Raw genomic sequence first — 19246 nt, 5'->3', positions numbered from 1 at the left:
ATGTTACAATTATAAAACTGCTAAAATAAGAATGGTAATGATACCCAGAAAGGGGAGGTCGGGGGAAGTCGCCCTAAGATGTTAAAGGGAAAGTTGATATAAGTGTTGTTTGTGTTATGTTTGTTTTTGTAATTGTTTTATGTGTTTTATATCCCATAAAATGAAATGTATATATACATACACATACACATCCCATAAAATGAAATGTATATATACATACACATACACATACACATACACATACATACATATACAGTATATATATATTAAAAAAGGAAGGGGCACCAGCCTTCTGGACCTGAGGAAACAGACATCGCCCTTCACACCAAGCCTTGATCAAGGTCTCGGCCATTCTGCAAGGTTCCCAGCACCTGCTGCTTTACTTTCCCTAGCACAACACTGCTTTGCGCCACCTCAATCTCCAAGCGGTGCGAGATTCCAAGGGTTGCAGGTGTGCCTTAACCCAGAGTCTGTGTTCACTTTTGGACAATGGGACACAGTCTTTATGGGTGTCTTTGATATATGGTTTGTTTACACACATTTACAACCGTAGCCTCCTGTAGGAGGGTGGTTCCAAGCATCTCATCCCAAGCAGCACCAGCTTCTTCCAAAGGCAGTAAGTAGCATCCCTGCCTTGCAGCTTGCCTCCCCAACCCCAGAGCCCAGCCCAAGAAAAGCCACCTCTCACCTGTTCTCACCTTGCTATCCTAAGCCCTGGTTTTAGGATAGAAGCCCTGCTCATCTGTATTCTCACACCTAGTTACTTGATGTTTTGTTGTGCTCATACCCCCCCAGGCTCTCACCTCGAAGGAAATTAGGCTGACTCCATTACATTTGAACCCATGTTGATTTCACAGAACTAAGGATAGCTGTCCAGCACACAGGGTCCGACTTAATTAGCCGTCACACATGCTAATTAAAGGATTAGCAGGGTCTATCACACAGTTTAAACAAATCTATGACAAAACAATAGCTTCATTGTTTAGCCATTGTTAACATTGCCCTGCAAATATATATATATATATATATATATATATATATATATATATATAGTGAAGTAGGGGGGTGTAACTTAGAGCTGTTCCTATCCTTTGGCAGAGTGAGGAAGCCAGTGCAGCTGGTGGTTTTGAGTACCATGAAAGGGCAACAAAAGGTTACTGATTAATTTTTTTTACTTGCAGTGAGAAGTACCTGTGGGATTTCTCAGGTTCAAATTCCCATTCAGCCACAAAGCTCATTAGCTTGCCTTAGGTCAGCTGCTACAACTTTGCTCAAGCTACCTTGCAGGGTTGTTGCAATGATTAAAAAAAAATATTTGTAGAAAGGGGGTTGTATTTGCTGCTTTGAATTCCTGAACTGAAAAGGTGGGGTGCATAGAAATAAATAACTTGACCAGTACTGAGTACTGTAACCCTTGACCAGGGGCAGAGGAGGGGGAGTTTGCTTCTCCAGAAAGGAAATGCCTTTAAGTTTCCTTTATCATCCTTAATCTTCCCTGGAAACACAATGTGGTGCACAGCCTCACCTGCTGTGCATGGGAAACAGAACTCTGAATGTTGTGGCATTAGCCCTTAAGCCTGAGTGAGTTTGTCAAATGAGATTTAGTACCAGACTGATCACATTATATTGCCCCTCCGCATCTCAAGAACAATAAAGATTATGGGTTTAAGTCTGTAAATATTTATTGGTGTGTTTTAAAATTGCTCTTCTGGACCCTAATAACCTGTGGCAACTTTACAAGGAGACTGTACCCCGCAGGATTAAGCCATGCCTTGTAAAGGACTGAGGAAACATGGGTGACCACACCCAACAGAAGAAAGGGGAAGGGACAGAAGTCATATTTAAAAGGTGTGACTGGGAGATTGCCTCCCAGAAGGAAAACTGCAAGCTGTGCCAAATGCCTTAGCTAATCATTTGTTAGGGTTGTTGTTTTTTTGTTAAGTCATTGTTCTGCTGGGTCATTTCACTGGGCAAAACATTCATCTAGTCAGAATATCAGGACTACTTCCAGAGAATATTTTTAAAGTATGGGGGCGGGATCAGGGGGAGAGATCACCGCCAGTAGTAAATACCATGTTCAAATGAGCAGAAACTACACTAGAGACTGCTAACTGAGGGGAAATGTTGCCTGCTGGTACTTCTGTGAAACCCTGAAAGGTCTATATCCCCTCTAAATCCACAGAGCACAAGAATCAGTGCTTTGTACTGCCTCAGCCTCTCCTACATTGAACACATCTCCTTAAAAATGCCCACATCGCACTTGGTGCCAAGACTGAGTGCCTACCCTCCCTATCCAGAGGAGAGGTGCAAAGAACTTCGCTCTGTGAGTGACTGCACTGGTGACCTTTTAACCCTATTGATGGGACAGCTGTGTCATGGCTACACCATTTTGTGCTTGGAGTTCCCCACTATTTTAGATGCAAGCAATCATTTTGCATTACGCCAAAATCCAATGGCGGCCATTTTTTTTTTTTTGGTCACCCCTACAGTGGCTGCTTTGCTCAATGCTGCCACCGCCACCACCCTTCCCATGGCAGTCATTATGTGCTGTCCATGGAATGTTCTCAATTTTTCAAATGTGTCCATAGGCACAAAAAAGTTGGTGGTGCCTGAACTAGACAATAACCCCCTCCAAAAAAAGTGTGCTCATTTATCCTCAATTGCTTCACATTTGTTTATTTGGTTTGCGCCATGCCTCGCTGTTCAGAAAAAGTATTCTTTGCACATTGTCCAGTTGTTAGAGGTGGCATTTTGTTTGGTGTTGTTGTTTAGTCGTGTCCGACTCTTTGTGACCCCAGGCACTCCTGTCTTCCATTGCCTCCCGCAGTTTGGTCAAACTCATGTTGGTAGCTTTGAGAACACTGTCCAACCATCTCATCCTCTGTCATCCCCTTCTCCTTGTGCCCACAATCTTTCCCAACATCAGGGTCTTTTTTTCTCATGAGGTGGCCAAAGTATTGGAGCCTCAGCTTCAGGATCTGTCCTTCTAGTGAACACTCAAGGCTGTTTTCCTTCAGAATGGATCGGTTTGATCTTCTTGCAGTCCATGGGACTCTCAAGAGTCTCCTCCAGCACCATAATTCAAAAGCATCAGCCTTCTTTATGTTCCAGCTCTCACTTCCATACATCACTACTGGGAAAACCATAGCTTTAACTATACAGACCTTTGTCGGCAAGATGATGTCTCTGCTTTTTAAGATGCTGGCTAGGTTTGTCATTGCTTTTCTTCCAAGAAGCAGGTGTCTATTAATTTCGTGACTGCTGTCCCCACCTGCAGTGATCATGGAACCCAAGAAAGTAAAATCTCTCACTGCCTCCATTTCTTCCCCTTCTATTTGCCAGGAGGTGATGGGACCAGTGGCCATGATCTTAGTTTTTTTTATGTTGAGCTTCAGACCATATTTTGCACACTCCTCTTTCACCCTCATTAAAAGGTTCTTTAATTCCTCCTCACTTTCTGCCATCGAGGTTGTGTCATCAGCATATCTGAGGTTGTTGATATTTCTTCAGGCAATATTACCTCCGGCTTGGGATTGCATACTACAAAACCAGGTGCCTCTAGTCAACTGCATGCAGCTGATGATGTCTTGAGTTCAAATTTCTGTGGATCTGCATTGATTAGGCCATTGTCCAGTGACAGCACAAAATTCAGTCCCCAGCGTCTATTGTTTAAAAGATCAGTGGGAAATAATATGGGAAGCACCTTAATTGCTGTCTATCACAGAAGTTGACCCTACTGGGCAAGATGAACCAACAGTCTGACTTTTTTTTTTTTTTTTTTTTACAAAGCAGCTCCTAGGATGCACTTTAAAAAAGCCTTTACTGGCATACAAAATTGTGCTTTGTGGTTAGAATGGGCCACTCACATGGCAGATCTGCCACAAGTACATTTCAAGTTGGGAATTTCTTTCTTTTTAAAAGCCAGCTTGTTCTGGAGCCCGAGTGTTATAATCATACACTAATAATGTTCTCAATTTTCCAAGCGCTGGGTCCTTATGCACCCGAAATAACAGAATCCATGCATTAGGAAGAGGTTATAAGCAGGTTCAGGAAACCCCAAGGTTTGAGCTAGTACAAACATCTTCAGTAAACAGAGAAAGGATGAAATTGAACATCCTAAGCAGAATCATTCCACACTGCAACATTTTGTTGCAGGCTTTATTTAATCATAGTTATATTCAGGTTCTTTGTCATATTATTAATCACATCTGAATTCCATCCTTCCTTCAAAGAGTGGGAGTGGGGACATATATGGGATTTCCCCACTTTATCCTCCTAACAACCCTGTGAGGTAGGCAGAGACTGGTACAAAGCTACCCATTGAACTTAGTGGCCAAGCAGAGCTTAGAACTAAGGTATCTTGTGTTCTAAATTATATTGGTACCAAATTTACTTCTTAAAGGACCCTCCAATTCCTTGTCCAAACAAAGCCACAGGGGCTACACCTGATTTACACACCTGACAATCAGGCACCTGATTTAGCTCTATTTCTGAAGTTACACAGGCCGTGTCTGGAGAATAACAAGATTTGCACATGCACACACAAACACACCCTTTGAAGTGAGGTCATACAGAAATGTAATAAGAACAAGAGCATCCAAGATTGTGGGACTGGATGCTAAATGGGGAATAAACGAAACAGGAAACGAGCATGAGGGAGGTTAATGCTTAATTTCTATACCAGAGGGGGAAATCCAAGCCTTTGTATTCTGAACAGCAGGACAAGCCCGAAGAGTGGCGTTAAGTGGATTAAACGGATGCTTACCTCCTGGATAATCTCCATGAAATAAAAGTGCTTTTGCCAAAAAGGGAAAAGAATAAGAACTGAAACCCATTCCTTCCCTAGATAAAGTTTCGCCTAACCCCAGAAACATGGAAGTTGGTGGTTGCTACTTGAATGTAAGGGAAATGCACTCTGTACATGCTAAGATGCACTCACATTATGCCTTCATGCATTCCAGCTAAATAGTTTTGTAAGCAGAAGGTCTGAAGGTTCAGATTAAGCCGTTTCTAGTTAAAGTAAGCAAAAGATGACTTGCTGCTGCAACCCATGAATCACCAAACGCAGCAGAAGTTTACCCTGTTTACTCCACTTTTAAGCTTTTCCTAGAGTTATTAGTGAAAATCTTGCTAGGTTGCAAACAGGTTATCTCAAAAAAGAACTTACATGGTTACGTGTTTGTACATTTATCTGTGACAAATCAATACAATTAAAATTAAAAAAAAAAACTTGGGGGCTGGAAGGATCACCCTAAGCAAGCAGAAGCAGTCTTGAATACTAGGATTCAGTACTGGAGCATGCAAAGTAATCGGTACAGATTAGAGTACTCCTTCCTCAAGGGTATTTGCAAAGAACTTCGAAGACTAAAGAGCACTATCCAATGTATGCTTCACTGGAAGCAAATCCTATTAAAGTCAATGGGGAGTTAAATTCCAGAAGGGGATCCATGTGTTGCTTTGGCAGCTATAGACAACAGCTGCATACCCATTTACCTGGGAGCAAGACAAAATGAAATTAACGGAACTTACTTCTGAGATGTCTATAAACATGTACATAAGGATTGCACTGTCAGAGTTTTGTGGCAACTGAAGAGAAAAACAATCCTACTGCATGTTTTCTCATGAATTGATCCAGTTGTTTTCAGTGGGAAATTACCCACCAGGTAAATCAAGCACAGAGACAGTTGCCTTACTGTGGCATCAGCTTTCTTAGGCTAGTTCATAGTATGAGAAGCCGAGACTGCAAGCTCTTTGCACGCACACTTGCAAGGCAGGAAGTCGCACTGAGCACATCGGAGCTTGCTTAGGATCACAATCTTGTCAGCCTGGAAGATGCAGATAATACGTAGGGTTGCCCCCCCCCCCATCATAAAATGGCATATAAAATAAACCCTGCTAAAGATTGTCCTGAATTGCGCGCTACAATTTGCAAAAGCCACCCAGCCCATATTTTTTGTAACCAAGCTGAGGAAATAAAAGAAATAAGGAAGAAAAATGGGGGAATGCCCTGAATGTAAGAGATCGCAGTAACTGTAGGGGGAAACGGGAAAGAAGGAAGGGAAGGAGTCTGCTGCTGCAACTTTCCTTCAGTACAAAGGGGTGGGGAAAACTTAGGAAAGAGAACAGCTTCTGGGCGAGGGAGGGGAGCAGGGGCCGCTGGCTTCTCCTTACCGCTGTGGAACCCGATGAAGAAGCGATGTAGACTTTGATCACCATCCTGAAGAAGGGGGCAGGCGCTTCTTTGCGATGGCAGAACGAGCGCAGAGGCTGGGAACAGTAGCTCAGCCAAAAGCGAGCGCAGGAGGATGGGGAGAGAGAGAGAAAGCGCGCAGGCGAAGAGGCGCAGCGCCGTGCAGTGTGGAAACACGGAATGCTCCGCCTCCTCCTACGAGATGCAGCTGCTGCTATTGCTACGCAGGGGACTCGCTCGCTGATCATCCAAACCCCGGACGAAGCTGAGAGGGAGAGCATGTTTGTATCGCAGAATCGAAAGGAAGTAGGGGAAATTGCAGTGGAGATACAATCCGAAGCAGAAATGCGAAGGCTTCTGGGCTCGCTTATTAACCGCGCCGGATATGCTGGGCCTGGGTCATTAATGGGGGGCGGGGAACGCATTGCTGCTGATTTAGTGGTAAAGCTCTCTTTTCGGGAACGGGGAAGCTATTTTGTTCACTTTCGGCTACAAATCCTCAAGCCCCAGAACCTTCAAAGCCGCTCCGAGGCATTTGTAAAATGAAATGGCTTGCGTTCAAAAACCGCACCGATCAACGTGAATGCGACTTAACGCAAGAGATGCCCCTGCTTCGGGGCGCTTACAATCGGGAAAGTTCGCATTAGGTCGCGGGCAGCCTATTTCAATCTTGGGTCCCCGTATATCGTTAGACTACAACTCCCATCATCCCTAGCTAGTAGGACCAGCAGTCAGCGATGATGGGAGTTGTAGTCCAACAACGTCTGGGGACCAAGGTTGAGAAAGCCTGGTCTGGAGTAATAATGCTTGGCTCTTGGTTTCAAATGCCTTGTTTAAATACAGTTTTTAAATGCCTGAATAAAGGGCACACCAACAAGACTGTGCAAGAAATGTATAACAAAATATTCTGATTTATAAAATACAGTATTAAACCTCATTTTAAAAGAGTTGTATTATTATTATTATTATTATTATTAAATTTGTACAGCACTTTTCATCCAAAGAGCACAGGGCAGTGCTCTACATAAAAATACAAAAAAAGAACGCAAAAAAGTCAAGCAAGCGTTTTCTAGTTTGTACCAAAAATTTAAAAAGGCTACATGTGCATTTCCTGTGGGAAGGAATTACACAAATGTGGAGCCATCACCAAGAAGGCCCTGTTCCTGGTACCTTCTTTCTTCTTCTTTGGTGATCACTCGTAGCCAATCAAGAACACAGTCTTAACAGTGAGTACGTAAGTGAGGCCATTGCAACTCAAGTCTACTCCTGATGGGCCAGAAAGCAGCACTCAAGAAACTGATCAAAAAGCCCTTACAATGGCCCAGAAAGCTGGGTAAATATTATTACTGCCCTGATGCAAAAGAGGAGCTGAAGCAGAGAGAAAGTGTCTCATGGCAGATTTAAACCAGGGTCTTGGTGTTTTATAGCATAGACTCTTCACCTCCATTATCCCAATTGGATGTTTCTGAACTAAGAGATACAGTTTGCCAAGGGCACAGTGAGCTGTGACGAGGCTTAAGGGCTGTAACAGATCATTGTCTTTTTGGCCCAATTTTGTTCATAATAGGTGCTGCAATGATGTGACTGACATAGTGCATCTCGCTTTCCACTATCCGCTTCTTCTTCTTCTTTTCTTCCTCTTCCTCTTCTTCTTCTTCTTCTTATTATTATTATTCCATTTCCAGTAGGCTCTCCTTATGTTCTCAGAGTGGCTTAAGATAAAACAGATGAAAACAATCACAATCAGAAAATGTAAAACAATATACAATACAAAATATAAAAAATGCCTCATTCAATAACATAATTACAGTCATTTAATTTAATTTAATTTAATAAAATGCATATACTGCTTTATGGTTTGAGGTCCAGTGCCGAGGGCCTTCTGGCGGTTCCCTCGCTACGAGAAGCCAAGTTACAGGGAACCAGGCAGAGGGCCTGTGGAGCCCCCTCCCACCAGATGTCAAAGAGAGAAACAACTACCAGACTTTGAGAAGACATCTGAAGGCAGCCCTGTTTAGGGAAGCCTTTAATGTTTAATAGATTATTGCATTTTAATATTCTGTTGGAAGCCGCCCAGAGTGGCTGGGGAAACCCAGCCAGATGGGCGGGGTATAAATAATAAATTATTATTATTATTATTATTATTATTATTAACCTTCAAATCAGTTAACAAAAGTAAAATTACTAGCAGTAAAATTATTGGTAAAAGCTGTTAAAAACAACAATTGAAATTGTCCAAAAAGTTACGAATAAACTTAAAACAAGTTAAAACACACACACAGCAACATTTTAGATACCAGCAGCAGTACCTATTTATCTACTCGCGTTGGTATGCTTTCAAACTGCTAGGTGGGCAGAAGCTGGGACAGAGCAACAGGAGCTCACTCCGTTGCGGGGATTCAAACTGCTGAACTTCCAATTCAGGGGTTGGCAACCTAAGGCCCATGGGCCACAAGTGGCCCATGGGGGTTGTTTTACCGGCCCGTGAGCCGCCCCCAAACTGAGCTGCCCGCTCGGCAAGTCCCCGTGCACTGTGCTAAACCGGCGCAGGGAAATCGCGTGGACGCAGACGCCGGAAATCGCGGGTGTGCACTCTCACACACGCACACAATCCAGCCCATGAAGGGGGCTCCTCAGCAGTGAACCGGCTCAGGCAAGGTAAGCCTTGCCAATGCCAACCCCTGTTGGCTAGCCCAAGAGGCTCAGTGGTTTAGACCACAGCGCCACACCACTTAGTCCATTTAGCTCAGTATTGCTTACAGCCTTACACTGACAGCCACCAACTTTCCAGGATTTGAGGCAGGGTTTTCTCTCAGCCCAACCTGGAGATGCTGGGCTTTGAACCTGGGATCTGGATGCATCAGCAGCAGGTCCTCCCCAGATACTGGGGCTACAGCAACTGCCCAAAGATGCCACATGTTGACACAGGGCTGGTCATACACATTTTGGAACAGCTGCTTTTGCCTTAAGGTTACTGTGCTCCAGATTTGCAAAGCTAGTAATCAGAATCTTGCAGTGCAGCTGCTCTTTTGGCCTAGCATAATTAAAATTTCTACTTGGACAGCCGCCCAAACCTCCTCCATAGAGGTCTTATCACCTCCCTAATCGGGATAACTTGCAGAGAGATTAGGGCAATCCCTGAAGTTAAACACTTGGTACCTTTGACTCTGTTATAAAGTTTGTAGTGAATAATGTGAGTAAAGGAGAAAAGGAAAGGAGCAGAACAGAAACAAAACAAAAGGGAAAGGGAAGAAACCTCAAGCAAAACCTCTGGCCAACACCTACATTATGTGCTGCAGAACTTATATCAATTGTGTAATTAAGGAATTCAGTCTCCAAACAGGACACGAAAAAGACTCAAATTCCTAAAACTTTCCTGAAGCAAAGATTAGTTGTTAGTGGGTGGAACATCGTTTCTTCATGACAAGGAAAGGAAGTTTCCATGTTGTTTAGTTGACAAAGTCTTACTCAGAGTTTACACAATAAATCACCACGTGTTATGTTTATAACATAACACGTGGTGATTTATGCTTGACCTAAAAAGTCACATTTTTTTTTGCCTTGGTTCATTATTATTTTTTACACGGAAAAGCACACTAATGATGTAGCTGGCAGAGGACCATGGATTCAGCTGCAGAATTTCTTAAGCTTATATTGCATCTTTATGTGAATATAAATCAGGTTTAATGGGGGGGGCACTTAATACAACTGAAATCCCAAAACCCAGTTTAAATTTAAAATCTCCAATTTATGTTGCTACTATTTTTTAGATAATTCAGTTTAAAAAAACCTAAGCCCAGCCTTGTTAAGCACAATGCATTCGTTGTCCAGTGGCAAGCATTGCTGCCATTAACCTAAGTTTCATAAACTTTCAGGGTATTATTAGACCTGGTGATATTTAGGATAGCCCTGGCTTGTCTAGTTCAGCATCCTGCTTCCCACAATGGACCAACCAGAAGATTAGAAGTGCACAAACATGATGTGATGCCAGCTGCCCTCATCCTTGATGGTGCTTCTAATCCTTGACGCAGCAAATAAACTAGCCACCATGACTTAACAGATTTTTGACAGCCTTATCCTCCGTGAATCTGTCTAAACTCCTTTTAAATTCATCTTAAGTCAGTGGCCATCACACACCTTGCAGTAACTATGTGCTGTATGAAGTACTTCCTTTTGCCTGACCTGAATCCCACAATTCCACTTCATTGATGCAGGGTTCTAATATGAGAGAGGGAGGAAAATTTCTCCCTTGCCCACCTTCTCTGCACCATGCATAATTATATCACCTCTGTCATGCCTTCCTGCTTATCACTCCCCCCCCCAAACTAGACCCAAATAACCCCTTTCATAGCAGTTACTCCAGCCCTTGATCAATTTGGCTGTGATCTCCTTTCCACTTTTCCCAGCTCTACAATATCTCTACGATATTGAGAAGTGGTGCCCAAGAAATGTACACAGTATTTCAAGTGTAGTTGTATGATCTGTTTGCATAAAAGTGCTATGATATTGGCAGTTTAATCCCTTCCCTAATTACCCCTCACATGCAATTCATCTTTTTCATGGATGACCTATTGCTAATAATTATGGCAATGCCGTGCATTACTTTATTTGCATGCTTCTTGTGATATATTCATTATATATAAAATATTCTTAAATGGAAGGTAAAGTTACTCATTGGATTAAAAAAAGATGGAGACCAGTAATAAATATGTTGATTATAGCAAAGACTGAAATGGCTTCCAAGTGGAAAGCAGATGTCTTATCTCGAGAGAAATTTGTAAGGAGGATTGAGGGGTGCTGCCAGATATTCACTTTTGTACTGGCAAATTCAGGTTGTACAATTACAGTTGATTGGAAAATCTTGTGCAAAATAAGTCCTCTTCCCTGAAAGATCAGAAACTTTGCAATAAGGAAAGTGGTAGGAAAACGCACTGCACTGGCGGAGGAGTTGAAAGGAACACGTATTTGTGACTTTGCGTGTGCATGAAGCATTCATTACTCTGCAACTAAACAGAGACACCTGCTGGAGCAACTACAGAACTTCAGTGATGTCTGTCCAAGAAAGAGAAATATAAGGGCTAATTATTAGTTTAAATGAAAACAGAAAACTTCGTAGCAGCTTAGCAACGGGATAGTTTTTTTTTTTTAAATAAGGCACATTCTCTACCAACTACCCTCTCTTTTGTCTCCTTCATCGTTCTCTTTGCCGCAGAGACACCCAGCTTCTATCCCTGCATGCACCCTTTCCCCCCGCCTCCAATCTAAGCTTGCAAAATCATTAGTAAAGGGATGGAGCCCGGGACCTTGGCAACGCAGCTTTGAATATTTGGAGTCTCTTGCGTTTGCCTTTTGTTCTTTTTATTTTCTATCCCTCACCTCCATGTCCTTCCTCCAACTTCTTGTCATATTGTACCAGATGGTTGTGCAATGGTGATTGGGAGCCATTAGGCGGCGCAGTTTCTGTGCAGAAAGGCGCTTAAAACATCAGTAGCTGGTTGTTAAGCTGCTTGTATTTTGATTCATTTGTGCAATTAGGTACTGTTATAGATTATACTGTATAGATCTGCGAGCGGGGTGGCTTATAGTTTGCAGGGGGAGGCGGCGCTTTGCCTGCATATGTAAAACATAAGCGCCCGTTTTGCAAACACGTCTGTGCCTCTCTGGAGCTTGTCTCTGCTGCGTCAAGCACTAGATAACGCTGAATGTGCCCTTGCAAAAAGCTCGCCCGACCTTTTTGCAGGTAATTTGGCGGGAATTCTATTTTTAAAAAAGAATAAAAGTCTGGGACGCATTTAACGTAATAACGTGTCGGGGGGAAAAAACTGCTTCCTGATGCATTGTGGGAAATGTAGTCCGGGAGTTTGAGATGATCTGAGAACAGGGAAGACCACCTGACCTGCATCAGAAATGCAGTTGTGAGGGAAGGCAGAAGATCTGTTTTATTGATTTGGTTCGTGCAATATCTAATAGGGACTGGAATTGTTGTTCTTGTTGTTGTTGCTTCCGCTGTCCACGCTCGCAGGAATGGATAGAGAAGTCTAGCCTGCCTGACTAAATGGCAGAATAAGTAAAGTGGGGTGGGTTGTATCTGTGATCAGATTTGTCACAAGTATGATTGATTCTGGGATTGTGTCTGCTTTTTTCCTCTGTTTTCATACTGTGTGCAGACTAAATTGGAGCTGGCATGGCTTGTTACTTTTGGACTACTAAACACTCAAAGACAGGCTTTCAGCTCCATGTCTAAGAGGTCATTATAGTGGAGGATATGACTAGTCCCAAAGTCTTCTGCCTTTTATTAAAATGAAATGAAAGCAAGTGTTTGTTTTTGTTTTTGAAAATAGCTTGCTACTGAAGATGAGGTAATGCAGGTATTTTTTTTAATAAGCATATTGTTATAAAAATTTCACACCCTCTTATTTTGCATCTGAGCCTCTTCTCAAGGGCCTCTTCTAAAAGTTTGACATTTGTCCCCTACTCACAGATGTAGGGGACAGAAGAATATATGTGTAGGCCCGAAGCTTGCTGCAGCTCATTCTCATTCTGGGAAATCACTGTTTCCCATTAATTACATCTGAACCAGGTAAATGATTTATTTTTTATATAGCAGTCTCAGTCCAGTAAACTATGTGTAATTGGACTGAGATTTAGCACTGTATCCATATGCTCTTTCTTTCACAACTGTAACATAAAAATTATGAGGTTTGTTAAGATCCTGGTTTCATGACCTGATTTGTAGTCTGAGATTAAACCAGTTTTCTGATTCATGCATAATGGAAAACAGGTTTTGCATTATGGCATACAAAAGGGGGTTCTTCATCCAGCAAACCATAGTTCATAGTTCATTGAGACGATCGGCTAGAATAGCTGCTGTGAGTAGCTCTCCCTTTTTATTTTCTTCCACTGCATATTTCCACAAACTTAATGCTGATATGACCAGAGAGCATCTAACCTACTAAGTAATGGAATCTACAAAGCAAAGAGCCATTCCTTGTAGGGTGTCTCATGAGAGCAAATGCAAAGTATGGTTAAGAATATAAACTGTGAACTTGCAATTCGTTTGCTTCAAATCTCACCTCAGCCAACTCAACAGGTGTCCCTCAGTCAGAAACACGCTTCATAAAAAAATACAGGGCTGCTATCGCTCCCTTCACAATTACAAGTAGGTAGCCTTGTTGGTCTGCCATAGTCAAAACAAAATAAAAAATAATAATAAATCCTTCCAGTAGTACCTTAGAGACCAACTACTGGTAAGTTTGTTCTTGGTATGAGCTTTCGTGTGCATGCACACGAAAGCTCATACCAAGAACAAACTTAGTTGGTCTCTAAGGTGCTACTGGGAGGATTTTTTTTCCCCCTTCACAATGTTCACTTCAGCCTGATGTCACTGTGCTGCATGCTTCCTGACACCCTCTAGTGGCAGCCAGGGAGATGGAACCACAGCAGGAAAATGCACAGTAGGATTGCAGATTCCATGCATTCAATTTGCACAACCACAGCTTTGCATGCTTGGCAACAAGCCAGCTGATATCACAAATTAAACACACACAAGGTGGAGAGATTAAAAGGTCTTAGGCAGTGATCGGGGAGCTGACCACCTATTGCTCACCCGTCGGAACGAAGTGCGAGCCTGAGATTGTAAGCAACAAGAGCGGTTGTGTGCTGTGTTCTGTTGGGTGAGCGAGGTTACCAAGGAAGACGGTAGTTAGTTACTATGCTTAGTTTTGAAAAAACAAAGAGCAGTAGTATTCAAAAGCCAAAACTTTTATTGTACCAGGCATTTGTATGTTTTTTTTTGGTGCATGTGATAGTGAAATGAAAAGGAATCATTTTTCTAGAGCCTGTATCACATCTAGTGCATTTTCAGCAAGCCATCGCTTGAAATGCAATGTTGTCCTTCACAATTTGTATAGTGCTTTTTGCACAACTAGGCCAGGGCTATCTAGGGCTGCATTCTCGGGGGGGGGGGGCATGACAATCTGTTATAGGCCACATAGCGAGGTGGGCAAAGTCAGATCAAAAAGTGTGTGGGGGGGGGGCCACACCCATGTTTCTCTCTTCCACCCTGCTGGTAGAACAACAGGTTACCAGGGAAGATGATAGTTAGTTACTATGCTTAGTTTTGGAAAAAAAAAACAAAGAGCAGTAGTGTTCAAAAGCCAAAACAGGTTGTGCTTGTTAGAGGTCTCCACAGAACACTTGCAGAGGACTTTCTCCTTACTCTTCCTTCCACACTCCATCAGTTTTGGCCTTTCCCTATTTCTCTCCCCACCTCCCCCTCCCCTTCTACCTTTCTTCTTTCCCTTTAGGCTCTTCCTATCTGCATCATGGCATTAGGCTGGGTGCACATAATTTTTTATATATTTATATCCCTGTGTTTCTTCCAAGGAACAGCAGGGGACATAATATGATCCTGCCCTTCCACATGTTATCATCACAACAACCCTGTGGAGGTAGATTAGGATGAGAGATGACTGGCCCAAGTTTACTCAGTGAGTTTTATGTTGGTGGGGGCATGGATTTGGGAGTTCTCGCAGGTCCTGGGTCCTAGTCTGATAATCGAACCCTTTCCTATGCTTATGCTCTTCCCTTGTATTGCCAACTTCATATTCCTACCACCATAGCATCTCTCACCCCTGAAGGCTTCTTGAAGCCCAGTGGCAGCATAAGCATGAATAGGGCCATCAGTATGTTCAAAGCCACACTGTACACAATACATCTTGTGCCCTTCACTTGCCATCAGTTTACCCAATCAGCAAAACCAAACTGATTTTTATGTTTACTATTTTTATGTGAATTCCTCTAGCTGTATTCTGCAGTGGAGGGGAAAATGTTAAATCAGAAGCTATCCTTATGTAACAAAGATTCCCAAGAACTGCAGAATCACGTGTTCTTACATATTAAGAAACAACAACCCAAGAATAGGTTGCACACCTAGAAGAAGCCCAGTAAACTAGCATGTCAGTAACCCTTCCTCATACTACTTTCCTGTGTGCAGAGGAAGGATCACAGTGGCATAAGCCAAATAGTAATGTGATTGTGGAACCCAATACGTTCCAAATAAAGGAAGTGCAGAGCCCTGACAATGGTCTTAAGATGGGCAAACGGAACTATAGGGATAATGCCAGGGATAGCAGTAGGACCTTCTTTGGATTAACGTCATTGTTTCTTGGCTTTTTGAAGTTATTTTGAGTTATTATATGGCACTGTATTTAAAAATGGTTTCATTTACTGCTGTTACCGGTACATTAGTGTTATTTAATACTATTGGTCATTTTTCTGTTTAATTAAGTCCTTGTAAGCCCTTGAGCCTGGTTCAGAAGCTCCAGCTGGTGCAGAATGTGGTGGCCAGACTGCTGGCAAGTGCTGGTGGTTGAGAACATTGACACAATTGCTGAAACAGCTGCATGGGTTGCCCAGTTACTACCCAGCCAGGTTCAAGCTTCTTGTATTAATCTACAAAGCCCTGAACAATTTAGGCCCAGTAATTGCCTCAACCCTTATATCCCAGCTTGATCACCGAAATCTTCTGCAGGAGTGTCATTGGTCATTCCCCAGGTTGTCGAGGCTTAACTGGCAACATGAAACCGAGTGCCATTGGCCCAGTCCTCTGCAACACTACCTTCCATGCCAGTTTTAAAACACCTGCTGAAATCTTTAATATTCTGCCAGGCCTATAAAGGCAATTAACAATATATCGTTACACAATGGTTAATTGATGCCTGTTTTTTTTTTTAAAAAAAACTTTTTATGGTTCTCATTGTACGGTTTGATGTGTATGGGTTGTTAGGGATGGGGTGGTACCTCTGCTGGGGGACGCTTTGTGCTCCTTTGGAATAGTTTGGCCACCTTTGGTCCCCAGTTTGCACTTAGCTCTCACCTGTGGCAATAGTGACTATACCCAGGAACAGCTTTGACAGGCCAGCTAAACCAGGTGAGGGTAGCCAGTGGAAACCACCTAACTGGGAACCACTGTGCTAGACTGTTGTGTTGCCTCAGTAATTGACTAGAGAAGAGCCAACAAACTGAATCCCAATCCAGATAAGATTGAGGCACTGTGAGTGGTTCCCTAGACAAGATGGATAGGAGTTTGCCTGTTCTTGATGGGGTTACACTTCCTCTGAAGATGCGGGTATGTAGCTTGGGGGTACTTTTGCTGTGGCCTTGGTAGCACAGAGTGCCTTCCGTCAGCTTTGGCTGCTGGCCCAGCTGTGCCCCGATCTGGACAGGGATAGCCTGGCTTCTGTTGATTATGCTCCGGTTACCTCTAGGTTAGATTACTACAACGTGTTATACATGGGGCTGCCTCTGAAGACAGCTGGGAAACTTCTGCTGGTGCAGATTTTAGCGGCCATATTGCTCACTAGGGCAAAACAGTTTGAGTATAATGCCAATCCTGGCTCAACTGGCTGCCAATTACATTCTGGGCCCAATACAAAGTGACCTATAACGCCTTAAGCAGCTGAGGATCGCAATACCTCAAGAACGTATCTCGGACCCTGTGGCCATCATCTGAGGCCCTTCTTCATGTTCTGGGTGGCAACATGAGACGGGCCTTTTCTGTGGTGGCTCCCTGTTTGTGGAATGATCTGCCCAGGGAGGCTCACTTGGTACCTTCATTGCATATCTGTAGGCACCTGACAAAAACATGCCATTTCTCCCAGACCTTTGGCTAATTAAACAATCTATGGCCTTTTAAACTGTGGGGGGGAGGGAAGGGGTATTATTGTTATTGTTTGTTACTATGTTATGTATTTTTGTGTTTTTATATTGTAAACCACCCTCTGATCCTTGGGTAAAGGGATGGTATAGAAAGTAAGTAAGTAAATAAATAAATAAATCCTAATTATTGACTAAATGAAATTAAACATTTCAAATAAATAGAGCAGAACAAGGAACTACATTAGGCTAGATATGCAGCGAAAGGATAGGTTAAAAGCACTGCATTTGCATAAACGGGTTTGGGGTGTGATGGTATACATACTACTGCACATCCAATTCTCCTGCTTGAATAATAGGAAAAGGCCTAGCAGGTTGCACAGCTCTCTCATAACAACATTTCAGTCCCTTGTTTCAACCCGTTTTATTTTAACCTGAAGATCTGCATTGCACTGTATATCAAGCTTGAATCTATTTTGCCCCATCTCTTTGCACCAGAAAGCTTATGAGTTTCATCAGAGTCTTGGCTGAGCTTAGGATCTAGGGTTTTCATTCATTATTACAGCATTGGCTGACAAAGAGCCCATTACATCACCCATTTGGAACAGAAACCTTTGCAGCTGCTTGCACGGTGAGATGGGGATTTGGGTTAGTATTATAATTATTTTTAAATAAAACATTTTTTTTTGTTTCATTCTTCCAGGGCAATTTTCTCTGTAAATTGCTGAGAACTGTATGCTAAAGAGCTTCTGGAGGAGGGCAAAGGGAAGGAACAGAATAAAGCAGTTTTATCCTTTCTCTCTTGATTTCCCATAAAAAAGACCTAAGGGGAAGAAATAGCCCCATTACCCTGCATATCTTCTAGTTACTGTAGTGAAGCATGAAAAGCAAAGCACACTCATAATAATGGCAGATGGTATTAAAAAAAGATGACATGGGTCAGGCTCAGAAATGTTTGTTCCATTTCTGACCTCAGAACGAGCATGGTCCTAATTAGTCCAAAAGAAGTAGGCAATTAAACTGATGGTAAGGGAAATGAGTGCTTTTCCTCAACTAGCTGATTTAGAGTGCCAGCAATTTATTTATTTGCAGACAAATGGGATGGAGTGCTAGTGGCTTGCATCATGTTCCTTCTGGTTGAGTATCTGGGGCTTTATATAATGCAAATATTTCACATATTTCACATTTAGTGAAGAAGAGATTTCTGCCTTCAATCCCCGGCATGTCTGATAGTGCCAGCACCTTGAAATAACACTTCCATTTTGAGTAGTCTAATCAAAACTCTAGCATTCACAGGGGAAATGACCGACAGCTGTACATTTTACCAGCTTGGGTTTTATTTTGTGCAGAACAGAAAACAGAGGCACAAGGCTGAATTAAAATGAGAAGCATGTGCAAAGGAAATGGGTTTCAGGGGGCGCCTGAATTCTAAAGTTAGGGTTTTTTATTTTTATTTTAAAAAAACACCATTGCATCTCATTTGGTACTGTTATAATATTTAACTTCATTAGACTTCTGCTTACTGTTAACTTTCAGCCTTTGTGCCAAGTTCATTCCATCCACTGTCAATTTCTGTGAGGAGGTTTACACTTTGAATCCTTTCCTCTGCCATTTTTAATAGGAACAAGAATGATTTTAAAAGAATGGATTTGGAAGGAATGAAAGCTGAAGGTGACTGCCAGAGAAAAAAAAAGAGAAAAAGCACAAGATGCATTCTCAGAAGCCAAATAGGACTGTTTACAGGTGGGTAGCCGTGTTGGTCTGCCATAGTCAAAACAAAATCGAAAATTCTTTCCAGTAGCACCTTAGAGACCAAACTCAGTTTTGAAATAGGACTGTGTCACACAAAGGATAACGTCCATGTGTTCTAGGCCAGTGTTTTTCAACCACTGTTCCGCGGCACACTAGTGTGCCGCGAGATGTTGCCTGGTGTGCCGTGGGAAAATTACTTTATATATAGTCAATATAGGCACAGAGTTAATTTTTTTAACATTTTCTAATGGTGGTGTGCCTCGTGATTTTTTTCATGAAACAAGTGTGCCTTTGCCCAAAAAAGGTTGAAAAACACTGTTCTAGGCTGCCACAAACAGTGCCAATTAAATACCATTCAGCTTGAAACCCATCCCCACCCGCTAAAAGGGAAATAGGGGTGGAGTGGGGAGATTGAAAACACAGCCAACCAGTGGACTGCCCCATCTATCCTAGTCAAGTATATGGAGAGGAGGAAAGCTCCCTAGGATACCAGAAGCTTTCTGCATCCCTGAGGGAGGCTCCTATGTACATCTATTTAAAGCTTTTAGAGGGGGCTGTGTTAGCTCCTGGTAATTTTAGGTACAGTAACAGGATGATGTGCACCCCCAAAACACCCAGTCTTTTTTCCATCTGCCAAAGTTATAAGCA

General features: G+C 42.6%; 1 protein-coding gene across 1 annotated transcript in view; it reads right to left on the bottom strand.

Annotated features, from left to right (window-relative positions):
* Positions 1 to 6406, bottom strand: part of SH3BGRL (SH3 domain binding glutamate rich protein like) — a 31077-nt gene extending 24671 nt beyond the window's left edge. Inside the window, exon 1 of the mRNA XM_033137953.1 lies at positions 6172 to 6406. Within this exon, the coding sequence (XP_032993844.1) occupies positions 6172 to 6216 (45 nt within the window). The 5' untranslated portion in view covers positions 6217 to 6406. The remainder of the gene's footprint in view (positions 1 to 6171) is intronic.
* Between the last annotated feature and the right edge of the window lie 12840 nt (positions 6407 to 19246).

Source organism: Lacerta agilis, chromosome Z (genome assembly GCF_009819535.1).
Source record: "Lacerta agilis isolate rLacAgi1 chromosome Z, rLacAgi1.pri, whole genome shotgun sequence".
Lineage (NCBI taxonomy): Eukaryota > Metazoa > Chordata > Lepidosauria > Squamata > Lacertidae > Lacerta > Lacerta agilis.
This window is presented reverse-complemented; position numbering and strand designations above follow the sequence as displayed.